The sequence below is a fragment of the Myotis myotis genome, unplaced genomic scaffold, assembly GCF_014108235.1.
Source record: "Myotis myotis isolate mMyoMyo1 unplaced genomic scaffold, mMyoMyo1.p scaffold_m19_p_35, whole genome shotgun sequence".
In the NCBI taxonomy this organism is placed as follows: domain Eukaryota; kingdom Metazoa; phylum Chordata; class Mammalia; order Chiroptera; family Vespertilionidae; genus Myotis; species Myotis myotis.
In genome coordinates, this window is record NW_023416341.1 from 1,055,699 (window position 1) to 1,067,124 (window position 11,426).

General features: G+C 54.3%; 3 protein-coding genes across 3 annotated transcripts; all 3 read right to left on the reverse strand.

Moving 5' to 3' along the window:
* Nucleotides 1-2,862: 2,862 nt before the first annotated feature.
* Nucleotides 2,863-3,794, reverse strand: HBQ1 (hemoglobin subunit theta 1). Its single transcript, XM_036303229.1, has 3 exons — nucleotides 3,493-3,794; nucleotides 3,155-3,359; nucleotides 2,863-3,041 (listed from the first exon to the last, which is right to left on the reverse strand). The coding sequence occupies exons 1-3, from the start codon at nucleotides 3,585-3,587 to the stop codon at nucleotides 2,913-2,915; spliced, it is 429 nt and encodes a 142-aa protein (XP_036159122.1). The 5' UTR covers nucleotides 3,588-3,794; the 3' UTR covers nucleotides 2,863-2,912.
* Nucleotides 3,795-5,866: 2,072 nt separating this feature from the next.
* LOC118652922 (hemoglobin subunit alpha) lies at nucleotides 5,867-6,734 on the reverse strand. The gene is made up of 3 exons (XM_036303190.1): nucleotides 6,578-6,734; nucleotides 6,214-6,418; nucleotides 5,867-6,090 (listed from the first exon to the last, which is right to left on the reverse strand). Exons 1-3 carry the CDS (start codon nucleotides 6,670-6,672, stop codon nucleotides 5,962-5,964), a joined length of 429 nt encoding a protein of 142 aa, XP_036159083.1. The 5' UTR covers nucleotides 6,673-6,734; the 3' UTR covers nucleotides 5,867-5,961.
* A 3,752-nt stretch (nucleotides 6,735-10,486) lies between these two features.
* LOC118652934 (hemoglobin subunit alpha-like) lies at nucleotides 10,487-11,426 on the reverse strand. The gene is made up of 3 exons (XM_036303218.1): nucleotides 11,274-11,426; nucleotides 10,834-11,038; nucleotides 10,487-10,710 (listed from the first exon to the last, which is right to left on the reverse strand). Exons 1-3 carry the CDS (start codon nucleotides 11,366-11,368, stop codon nucleotides 10,582-10,584), a joined length of 429 nt encoding a protein of 142 aa, XP_036159111.1. The 5' UTR covers nucleotides 11,369-11,426; the 3' UTR covers nucleotides 10,487-10,581.

Here is an 11,426-nt window from a genome sequence, read left to right on the forward strand (position 1 = left end):
TCTCTCCCTCTCCCTTCCACTCTCTCTAAAAATCAATGGAAAAATATCCACAGGTGAGGATTAACAACAACAACAAAAGACAATGAATTAGAGCTATGCCAGGTGACTTAGAAGAGTTTCCTTGAGGCAGAAAAGTATTGGTAATATCCCATTTTCAATGTTCCATGTATTGTGTGTGTATATGTAAAATGGCTAGGTGGACCCCAGCTGGCGTGGCTCAGTGGTTGAGCATCAACCTATGAACCAGGAGGTCATGGTTCAATTCCTGGTCAGGGCACATGCCTGAGTTGTGGGCTTGATCCCCAGTAGGGGCATGCAGGAGGCAGCCGATCAATGATTTTCTCTCATCACTGATGTGGTAATAACCTTTTGTCTGCTGTTTGTAGCAAATATTTTTCTTACAGTTTCTCTTTAGCTTTGCATATATTTTTCTTTATTTATACCAAGTATTTTTCTCTTTATATAGTCCAATGTGCCCAGTTTTTCCATTGTCACTCGAGGATATTATTTCTTTTTTAAAATATATATATTTTATTGATTTTTTTACAGAGAGAAAGGGAGAGGGATAGAGAGTTAGAAACATCGTTGAGAGAGAACCACCGATCAGCTGCCTCCTGCACACCCCCCACTGAGGATGTGCCCACAACCAAGGTACATGCCCTTGATCAGAATCGAACCTGGGACCCTTCATTCCGCAGGCCGATGCTCCATCCACTGAGCCAAACCAGCCAGGGCAAGGATATTATTTCTTAAAAAAAAAAATCTCGCCCTAACCGGTTCGGCTCAGTGGATAGAGCTTCGGCCTGCGGAATGAAGGGTCCCGGGTTCGATTCCGGTCAAGGGCATGTATCTTGGTTGCAGGCACATCCCCAGTAGGAGGTGTGCAGGAGGCAGCTGATCGATGTTTCTCTCTCATCGATGTTTCTAACTCTCTATCCCTCTCCCTTCCTCTCTGTAAAAAAAAAAAAAAAAAAAAAATCAATAAAAAAATATATATATATTTTAAAAATCTCTAAATGTCCCTAGAACTATATATTAAATATTACCTTGTTACATTTTTGGATGGGGCTGTTCTGCCATTGTGTGTTTATATCTGTTTGTGTGTGGTTTGTCTATATGTGTGTGTGTCACAAGTGTGCTCTTATATCTGATTCCCATGTCCTCCATTTTTTCACACATAGTTTTCCCAGTGTCAAATGAGAATTGAAGGAATAACAGATGTGCTGGACCCACTAGGATACATAAGAAGGTACAGTAAGCCCTAATCGGTTTGGCTCAATGGATAGAGTGTCGGCCTGCAGACTGGAAGGTCCCAGGTTCGATTCCGGTCAAGGGCATGTACCTTGGTTGCAGGCACATCCCCCGTAGAGGTGTGCAGGAGGCAGCTGATCAATGTTTCCTTCTCATCGATGTTTCTAACTCTCTATCCCTCTCCCTTCCTCTCTGTAAAAAATCAATAAAATATATTTTTCAAAAAAGAAAGTACAGTAAGTGGAGTAGGTACTGCATTTTCTTAAGTTTCTACAGTGACCATGGTTGGTTTAATGAGGAAAAATTTTTTAAAGAAAGCAGTTCTGCCGAAGCCGGTTTGGCTCAGTGGATAGAGCGTCGGCCTGTGGACTGAGGGGTCCTGGGTTCGATTCTGATCGGGGGCATGTGCCTGGGTTGCGGGCACATCCCCAGTGGGAGATGTGCAGCAGGCAGCTGATCGATGTTTCTCTCCCATCGATGTTTCTGACTCTCTGTCTCTCTCCCTTCCTCTCTGTGTGAAATCAATAAAATATCTTTAAAAAAAAAAAAAAAAAAAAGGAAAGCAGTTCTGCCCTAACCGGTTTGGCTCAGTGGATAGAGCGTCGGCCTGCGGACTGAAAGATCCCAGGTTCGATTCCGGTCAAGGGCATGTACCTTGGTTGCAGGCACATCCCCAGTAGAGGTGTGCAGGAGGCAGCTGATCAATGTTTCCTTCTCATCGATGTTTCTAACTCTCTATCCCTCTCCCTTCCTCTCTGTAAAAAAAAAATTAAAAATTAAAATATATTAAAAAAAAAAAGAAAGAAAGCAGTTCTGACCTGTCTCCTTAGAAGTGTGGATGTAGGCAGGACTCTGGGCCAGCTCCCTGGCCCACTTGCTAAGTGACTGGGTGCTGGGGCAGGACGAACCTCCTTCCACCAGGTCCAGAGTCTGGCAAACGGGGGCTTCACCCCAGGCCTCCTAGATCCCCAAAGTCCCCGACACCCTTTTGGAGCCCCTGTGTACTGTCCTGCAAGTTTGGCTCCGCGTGAGTCCTATCCGTACCAGCAGAGGGCGCCATTCCCTAATAGTCTCAGGGGCTGTGCCCCGCCGCCCGGTACCGCGCCCTCAGCTCTAGGTGAGTGAGGGACCAGGTCCCGCGCACTTAGATTTGTGTGGAGTCCCCCGAGGCGAGTCGCTCTGGGGAGGGGCCAGGCCTGGTCAGCTAGGGCAAGCCCATGACTCCCGACATAGTCCCGAGGGGCTGAAGCCTTTGGCCTGCGTCTCCAAGTGGCTGCAGCCAAGGGCATGGCGGGTGGAGGTTCAGAGTCCGGCATTTGGGACCCGATGGACGAAACGTCTCAGGCCGCCGAGGGTGAGATGACCCGAATGTCCCCCTCAGCCACGCAGGTCGTCCAGCGAACGCGGCCCAGGGGCGCGCCCAGACCTGAACATGGCTGGACGCGCAGCTCAGGCCTCTTCGGATCCCCACCTTTCCTTTGGTAGGAGGGCAGCACCTCCCCAAATCCCATCAGGACCCTGGCGCGCACCCCCAGGGAACACATGAGCGCACGCAGAGTGAGGCTTTCTTTCAGGGACTTTACTCAAACACGGAAAGGTCGCAAGAAGAGGAGGCCGGGGGGGGGGGGGGGGGGGGGGTCCCGCGATGACGCACCCCTCGTTTAGCGGTAGCTGGAGGCCAGCGCCCAAATCACGTGGCTCAGAAACTTGTCCAGCGAGGCCTGCAGGGCGGGGCTGAAGTCTCCGGGGTAGTGCCGGGCGAGGGTGACCAGCAGGCAGTGGCCCAGCAGCTGCGGAGGGATGGAGTCATCCCCACCGGGGTCCATCTGTCAGCCCACACCCTCCCTTGTGAACTCCCCCCCTCCCCCCGCTAGAGGGCCCAGCCCCCACCGCGCTTGCTCACCTTGAAGTTGACGGGGTTCACCTGCAGCTTGTGCGCGTGCAGGTCGCTCAGAGCCGACAGGGCGCGGGGCAGGTCGTCCAGGTGGTTCACGGCCAGGGTCAGCGCGTCAGCCACCTTCTGGCCGTGGGCTTTGACCTGGGCGGAGCCGGGTCTCAGGTCCAGGTGGGCGAAGTATGTCTTGGTGGAGGGGAAGGCCAGGAAGGTCCTTCGGGAGGAACGGCTAGTGAGGTGCGCCCCTGAGTCGGGGCTGGAGGGGGAGGGCCGCGGGAGGGCGGGGATCCATCCCCCGGGCGAGCAGGAAGGCAGGGGAGCCCCGAGGGCGTAGGGCCGGCCCGCACCTCTCCAGGGCCTCCGTGGTGTAGACGCCCACGTTGGTATCCAGTTTTCTCCAGAGAGCGCGCACTGCAGCCTGGTCTGCCGCCGACAGCACCATGGTGCAGCCGCGGGCCCCCGAGCGAGCTTCTGCGATGGCTGCGCTCGCGCCCAACGGCCAGCAGGTCCCCCTGGCCTCTAGGGGGCGCCACGCTGCAGAGTCTGGTCCAGAGGGATCCGGAAGCGTCCCATCTCCATCTGCTCTGACCTGGGCCCTTTCCAATGGCTCTGGACCCTGAGGTCCCCGTTTTTGTAGAGTTCACTGTATGGAAACTAATACTTTAATACATATCATTATCAGGTAACACAACATTTTAGCAGCGAGTTTAGCATTGCATGTCAGCTTATTCTACTTTCCAAGTCTATTATGACACCTCCCTCAGTCTATTTTATCATTTATTGTATAAAGTGAATATAATTTCTTCTTCCCAAGGCTGTTGTGAGAATTAAGTGGATAAGAAATGTTAAATGCTTCATGTATAGCAGCTATGCCTTTCGGGACAGTGAACATTTATTTAGTATCTAGGAGGAATGGTAATAATAGCTCATACCTATGTGGCACCACTCTTTTTGTTGTGGTGGTGGTGGAGGTGGTAAAATTCATATAACATAAAATTTGCCATCTTAGTCATTTTAAAGTATACAATTTGGTGGCCTTAATTACATTTACACTGTTGTACAACCATTACCATTGTCCCATTCCAGAACTCTTTTCGTCATTTCAAATAGAAACTCTGTATCCATTAGCAGTCATTCCATAACCTTCCTGCTCTAGCCCCTGCCAACAACCAACCTGTATTCTGTTCCTGTGATTTGCCTATTCCAGATATTTCATATCAATAGAACCATGCAGTATATGGTCTTTTGTGTCTGGCTTTTTTCACTTAGTGCATTTTCAAGGTGTATCCACCTTGTGTTATGTATCTATACGCCTTTGCTTTTTTTTTATTGCTGAACAACATTTTATTGCACCACATTTTGTTGGTCTATTCAATAGACTCTATTGGTTGATGAATATTTGGGTTGTTCCTTCATTTTTTCTTTTTTTTTTTTAAATATATTTTATTGATTTTTTTACAGAGAGAAAGGGAGAGGGGTAGAGAGTTAGAAACATCGATGAGAGAGAGACATCGATCAGCTGCCTCCTGCACACCCCCCACTGGGTATATGCCCGCAACCAAGGCACATGCCCTTGACCGGAATCAAACCTGGGACCCTTGAGTCCTCAGGCCAACGCGCTATCCGCTGAGCCAAACTGGTTAGGGCCATTTTTTCTTAATAATAAAATAAAGAAGTCTGCCTCTTACTGAGAGCTCAGACTGTGTCACCAGCTGTGTAAACACACCACAAACTGAGGCAGGGGACCTGCTGTCTCATTTTTCAAGGACCACTCTTCCCCCTCCCCCACCATGGACCACTCTTGAACCCAGGAAAGAAAGGGCACTGCTTTCAGTGGGAAGCTTGGACTGGACAGCAGCCAGGACCAGACCCTCAAGCCCTCACTCTGAGGCTGCAGCATGAGGGGCCTGCTCCATGGGGAGGAAGCACATCAGAGTGCAGGCTCTGTGGCCCCAGTTCTCCTCCCCCCTGCAGCACTGGGGGAAATCAGAGGGGCCAGCCTGCAGTGGATGCCCAGCTGGGCCCCAACACGGGGCCTCCAGACCTGTGATGGCTCCAGGACATCAGTAAATACAGAGTGAGCATCCTGGAGGTGGACCCAGGAGAAAAGGGTGCCTCCAGGAAATTGCCTGGCATCTGCTACTGCTCTGCTCAAATCCAGTTTCATCGAGATGTGCATGTATTGGGAGGCACTGGACGGAGAGAGGAACACTCAGCTGGAAAGAGTGTGACCTGGCTGTCTTCCCCACTGTCTAACTCAGGGAGGAGCCATGGGAGAGCTTAGAGGCCGTGGGCTGGAGACCCACCAATTCTGAATATGTAAACGCTGCACAATGTAAACATGGAAAACGAATTGAGTCAACTCCTGTTGTATAGCAAAAGCTCCAGAATGAAATGCAGGAAACAATCCAGGGTGAGAGAGGAAGGTTGCTCAGTGGATCCCAGGAAGTGACAGCGACACTACTTCCATCCCCTCCTCTGCCCTTTTCTCCCCTTCCCTCCTCCTCCCTCCCCTTCCCTCTTCCTTTCCTCCCTCCCCTTCCCTCTTCCTCCCTCCCCTTCCCTCTTCCTCCCTCCCCTTCCCTCTTCCTCCCTCCCCTTCCCTCTTCCTCCCTCCCCTTCCCGCTCTTCGCCTGCTGCGGAGAGGCCCGTGGTCCGAAGCAGGGAGAACCACCCTCACCCCTGGCACGTTCGGGCACAGAGAACACAGGCCACACAGGCTGCAGCCCACTCAGACTTTATTCAAAGATCAGGGTGTGCGGGTGGAGGAGCGCCAAGGGGCCCCGACCCAGGGCAGGGGTGGCCGCGGCTCCAGCTTAACGGTACTTGGAGACCAGCACGGTGCTCACGGAGGCCAAGAACTTGTCCAGGGAGGCGTGGATGGCAGGGGTGAACTCATTGGGGTGGTGGCTGGCCAGAGTCACCAGCAGGCAGTGGCTCAGGAGCTGTGAAGAGAGCGGTGTTAGGGGGCGTTAGGGCGAGGCCGCCCCCCGCCGCGCCGCGCCCCGCCACCTGCTGGACCCCACGGGAGCGCTCGGCCCAGATCCCTGCGGGGCATCCCAACTCACCTTGAAGTTGACGGGGTCCACACGCAGCTTGTAGGCGTGCAGGTCGCTCAGGGCGGACAGGGCGCCGGGCAGGTCATCCAAGTGGGCCACGGCGTTACCCAGGGCCTCGCCAACCTTCTTGCCGTGGCCTTTGACCTGGGCAGAGCCGTGGCTCAGGTCGAAGTGGGGGAAGTAGGTCTTGGTGGTGGGGAAGCTCAGGAACATCCTGCGAGGAGAGGAGGGTGAGAGGCGGGTGGGGATGGGGGTTGGGGGTCGGGGGGTGCAGGGCAGAGTCATCGGCCTGGGATGCGGGCGCCGAGGGGAAGCTGTAGGCGGGGGTCGGGCGGCCGGGGTCGGGGTGGAGGCAGGCACAGGCGGTCCTCACCTCTCCAGGGCCTCTGCGCCATAGTCGCCAGCATGGCCGCCAACCTTGTCCCAGGCGGCCTTGATGTTGGTCTTGTCAGCGGGAGACAGCACCATGGTTGCTTCTTTCTGGGTCTGTGCGAGGACCAGAAGGGTTGCGGGCGGGGAGAGTGAGGAACTTTTATGCCCGGGGCGCGAGGGGCACGCCCGCCGCGGCCGCGCTCATTGGCTGGATCCGAGCCGGGGATGCGCTGCTTGGCCAGCACGGCAGGGGGCGCCCTGCGCCGAATCTGCATCTGGCTAGAGCAGCGGGGGGCTTTGTTCCTAGTTCGCGGAGGCGCCCAGTGTCCTGGGACAGGATATTTCTCTCTCGCAGGATGCGCTGCTCCTGAACCGCTGCGTCCAGCTCCTCCAGAAGCAGTCTCATGGCTCCCCAGCTGGTGGGGGACGGTTTGCAGAGGTGGGTGGATGCTGGCTCTTCCACTAAGTGAGCTCATGACACCCTTTGGGGTCTCTGAGCTTTCTCAGCCCCAGGTTGTTCTCACCTGAGGACCCGCCCTGGACTTAGGCTTGGTACACGCTGCGTGTGTTTAACTTTGGCAGAATCGGGGCATGAATGTGCTATTGAGTGCGGGAAGGAAGGAAGGCCTGCCTAGTCCAGGAAAGAAAGAGACAGGTCATTGCTCACATGTGGTCAAGAATTCCTGCCTGGAATCCTTCCTGTTTCCCTTCAGTCTTGATTCTTTCAGCCCCCAGCCCCCCACAAGTAATCACTGTCATTGACCACCTGCCGGGGAGAAACAGTACTGAGGAGCACGGTTCACAGGCTGGGGTGGGAGGCTCCCAGCTCCAGCTTCTCCCAGGGTGGCGGTCCGGAAGCCCTGTCTCAGGAACTCATCTCGGTGGCCTCTCCTATTCAGGATCCCTGTGTGCATGTGTGAATGACTGTCTCTCTCCATGACTGACCAAAAGGTTCTGGTTCACCATGACAACACCCCCATCTGTCCCCCAAATTGTGCCTGACACAAGACTCACTAGGTAAATAGTGGTTGAATTGATCAAGTTCTGCTTTACAAGAGCTGAGCTTTCAGCCTAGCTAGGGACATAGACAGTCATCAGATCATCACACAAGCACATACAGTCTCACACCTTACTAAAGGGCCTAAGGAAGTATGAAGGGGGTGGCTGAGACATTGAAGGATACTTGGGTTAGTCTGAGGGTCATGGTGGGCTTTCCTGAGGAAGTGAGACTGGAGGATGAGTAAGTATTAGGTGGAGTAGGGTGGAAAGGGTGGTTTTAGAATGGAGGTGGGTAGGTGTGGTGTGAAGAAGCTGGCCAGACTCTGCAGGATGGGGAAGGGAGGGACCTCTGGAGAAGCAATAAGAAGGGGCCGAAATTCCGGCTGGTGCAGTCCCCTTCCTGGTGACAAATGATGGTCCCTTGGTCTAGCTGGTGGGAGGGAGTTCCTGATGAGGTTAAACATCAGAACTGGGTGAAGAGAAAGGAAAGAGGAAACACGGATATGCCCTTTCTTGGGAGCCTGGAGGAAGACTTAGCTTTGGAGAGTGGGTTGGATGGGTTTCCTCCAGTCCACTCCTCTGCCCCATCCCTCCCCTAGGACCTTCACTCAAGACTTGCCCAGTGTGACCAAAACAGATCCAGAGACAGAGAAGCATTGATCAGACCGTCAAACCTCAGAGGGAAGGTAGGGGAGGGTGAGGGTAAAGGGGAGAGATAACCAAAAGACTTATATGCAAGCATATAGGCCTAACCAATGGTCCCAGACAACAGGGGGCTGAGGGCATGAGTGGGGGCCTGGGGGGTAATGTGGGGATAAGGACACATATGTAATAACTTCGTCAATAAAGAAATTTAAAAAAATAAAATAAAAATAAAAAGACTTGCCCAGTGTGTCCAGCAGGAAGTGACGGTTAAGCTGACTTGGACAGAGAAGAAAGCAGCTTAGACAAGCCTCAGCAGCGCTCCCTTGGGCTCTGCCCTCTGTGTCTGCTCTTATCATCTTGTTCCTCCTGGACCCTTTCCCCACTTCATTCCATTTTCCCTTCCTACTACTCTTCGCTCTTTTTCTGACTCTGTCCACAGCCTCAGGCCCAGTCTTGGCTCTGAAAACAAAAGGGATAAGACCCTGTGGGCTAAGAAGCACCCAGTGCCATTTCTCAGCCGGCCTGGGACACACCCCTTCTTCTGCATCTGGCTGCAATCCTCCTGCCCCCCCTGAGCCCTTTAAGGCAAGACTTAGAGAACATGTCTCAGTCTATAGCTCACCCTTCCCATATGGGGAGAGCTCCCACATATAAATAAGGAAAAATGGTTTAAGAGAACAATTGACAAAGGAAATTAACAAAAATGTAGAAACAACCAATACTTTGCTGAAAATGACACAACTGAATAAACTAGCCAGAAGAGATGTAGAGAAGACAAGGCTGAGTGAGAAGAGCAGGTTGCAGACAAATATCTATGTTAGGATGATATTTTTGACAAAAAAAAAAAAGTGTGGTTGTAAATGGAGCTGTGTTCCCTCAGCACAGGATAGGAGCCAGTGGACTTAGTCCCAAACTCTTCACTTGGACTTCTGCAGCAGGAGGGGGGCAGCAGGGCAGAGGGACATCTCTCATTTGAGTAACACAAAAAGGCTGTGTGTGTGCGTGTGTGTGTGTGTGATAACATAAGTGGATTTTAACTCATATCTTAATTGTTTTTTCCTTTTTAAATAAAAGTGAGTTGGGCCCTAGCCGATTTGGCTCAGTGGATAGAACCTCAGCCTGTGGACTCAAGGGTCCGAGTTTGGATTCTGGTCAAGGGCACATGCCTGGGTTGCAGGGTCGATCCCCAGTACGGGGCATGTGGGAGGCAGCCAATCAATGATTCTCTCTCATCATTGATGTTTCTCTCCCTCTCCCTTCCTCTCTGAAATCAACATAAATATAATTTAAAAAATTAAAAATGAGTTGGTCTGTGAGGGCCAGGAAACCTGTATGGTGGAAGAGGGAGGCAAACTCCTCAGCTATTCAGAGCCCCATGTCCCCCAAAAAAGTGGAGAGCAAGGGGTTTGTGACTCTCCCCAAACTTTCATCCAGCATTGTGTGCTGTCCTAGAGACTGGGGCTGGGCTGGGCACTGGGCTGAGAAGGTGTCCCTCAGGAGGCTGCAGAGGCAGGTGGGTGTGGAGTGCAGGACTTCAGCACTCGGGACAGGGGACTACCTAGCCACAGTATTGCTCACAGTCCCATAGATCAGCTGGGGGACCCCAGGAGCCTCCAGCTCCAGAATGGGGACTCTGGGTGGGGGGCGATGAGCTGGGGAACACAGGGCTGGGAACACTGAGCTATTAATGTGCCTCTTGAAGTGCAGAGCAAGGAAGCAAGGTGCTCTGATAGAGTCCTCCCCCCAGTGCACCCTGAGTGCTGCAGACAACACGTGCCCTCTGTGCTGCCCAGACCCTTCTGCCACCTGGCTGCAGAGGGTTTTTGTGACCCAGGAAGGATGCCTGGACTTTGATCCCCATTCCAACCCACCTTCCCTCTTCGGGGGGGGGGGGGCGTCCCATAGAAGTGGTCTAGCACCTGCCTTTGCACCAGGAGAGGCATATTTGGGGAGTGTGATGGTTTTGCTTTGCTGTATTTTGATCTCCATAGTCTCTTTAACAGCCATCAGTCAGAGACACTTCAAAGTGGGGGGCAGTTCTTACACTGCCCACCTCTGCCCCAGAGGGGACCGTTGGAAGTCTGGCACCTCCTAGGACCAAAGCGTGGCTCAGCACATTCCTGGAAGTGCCAACCTTAGGTCCCTTCCCTCTTCCTCCCTCCCCTTCCCTCTCTTCGCCAGCTGCGGAGAGGCCCGTGGTCCAAAGCAGGGAGAACCACCCTCACCCCTGGCACGTTCGGGCACAGAGAACACAGGCCACACAGGCTGCAGCCCACTCAGACTTTATTCAAAGATCAGGGTGTGCGGGTGGAGGAGCGCCAAGGGGCCCCGACCCAGGGCAGGGGTGGCCGCGGCTCCAGCTTAACGGTACTTGGAGACCAGCACGGTGCTCACGGAGGCCAAGAACTTGTCCAGGGAGGCGTGGATGGCAGGGGTGAACTCATTGGGGTGGTGGCTGGCCAGAGTCACCAGCAGGCAGTGGCTCAGGAGCTGTGAAGAGAGCGGTGTTAGGGGGCGTTAGGGCGAGGCCGCCCCCCGCCGCGCCGCGCCGCACCACCTGCTGGACCCCACGGGAGCGCTCGGCCCAGATCCCTGCGGGGCATCCCAACTCACCTTGAAGTTGACGGGGTCCACACGCAGCTTGTAGGCGTGCAGGTCGCTCAGGGCGGACAGGGCGCCGGGCAGGTCATCCATGTGGGCCACGGCGTTACCCAGGGCGTCGCCAACCTTCTTGCCATGGCCTTTGACCTGGGCAGAGCCGTGGCTCAGGTCGAAGTGGGGGAAGTAGGTCTTGGTGGTGGGGAAGCTCAGGAACATCCTGCGAGGAGAGGAGGGTGAGAGGCGGGTGGGGGTGTGGGTTGGGGGTGGGGGTGGGGGTGCAGGGCAGGGTTATGGGCCTGGGATTCGGGCGAAAGCACTGGCTGGCCTCTTGGGGCAGGTGCGCTCTCTGGACCCCGAGAGCCTGGGATGCGGGCGCCGAGGCGAGGCTGCAGGCGGAGGGCCGGGGTCGGGCGGCCGGGGTCGGGGTGGAGGCAGGCACAGGCGGTCCTCACCTCTCCAGGGCCTCTGCGCCATAGTCGCCAGCCTGGCCGCCAACCTTGTCCCAGGCGGCCTTGATGTTGGTCTTGTCAGCGGGAGACAGCACCATGGTTGCTTCTTTCTGGGTCTGTGCGAGGACCAGAAGGGTTGCGGGCGGGGAGAGTGAG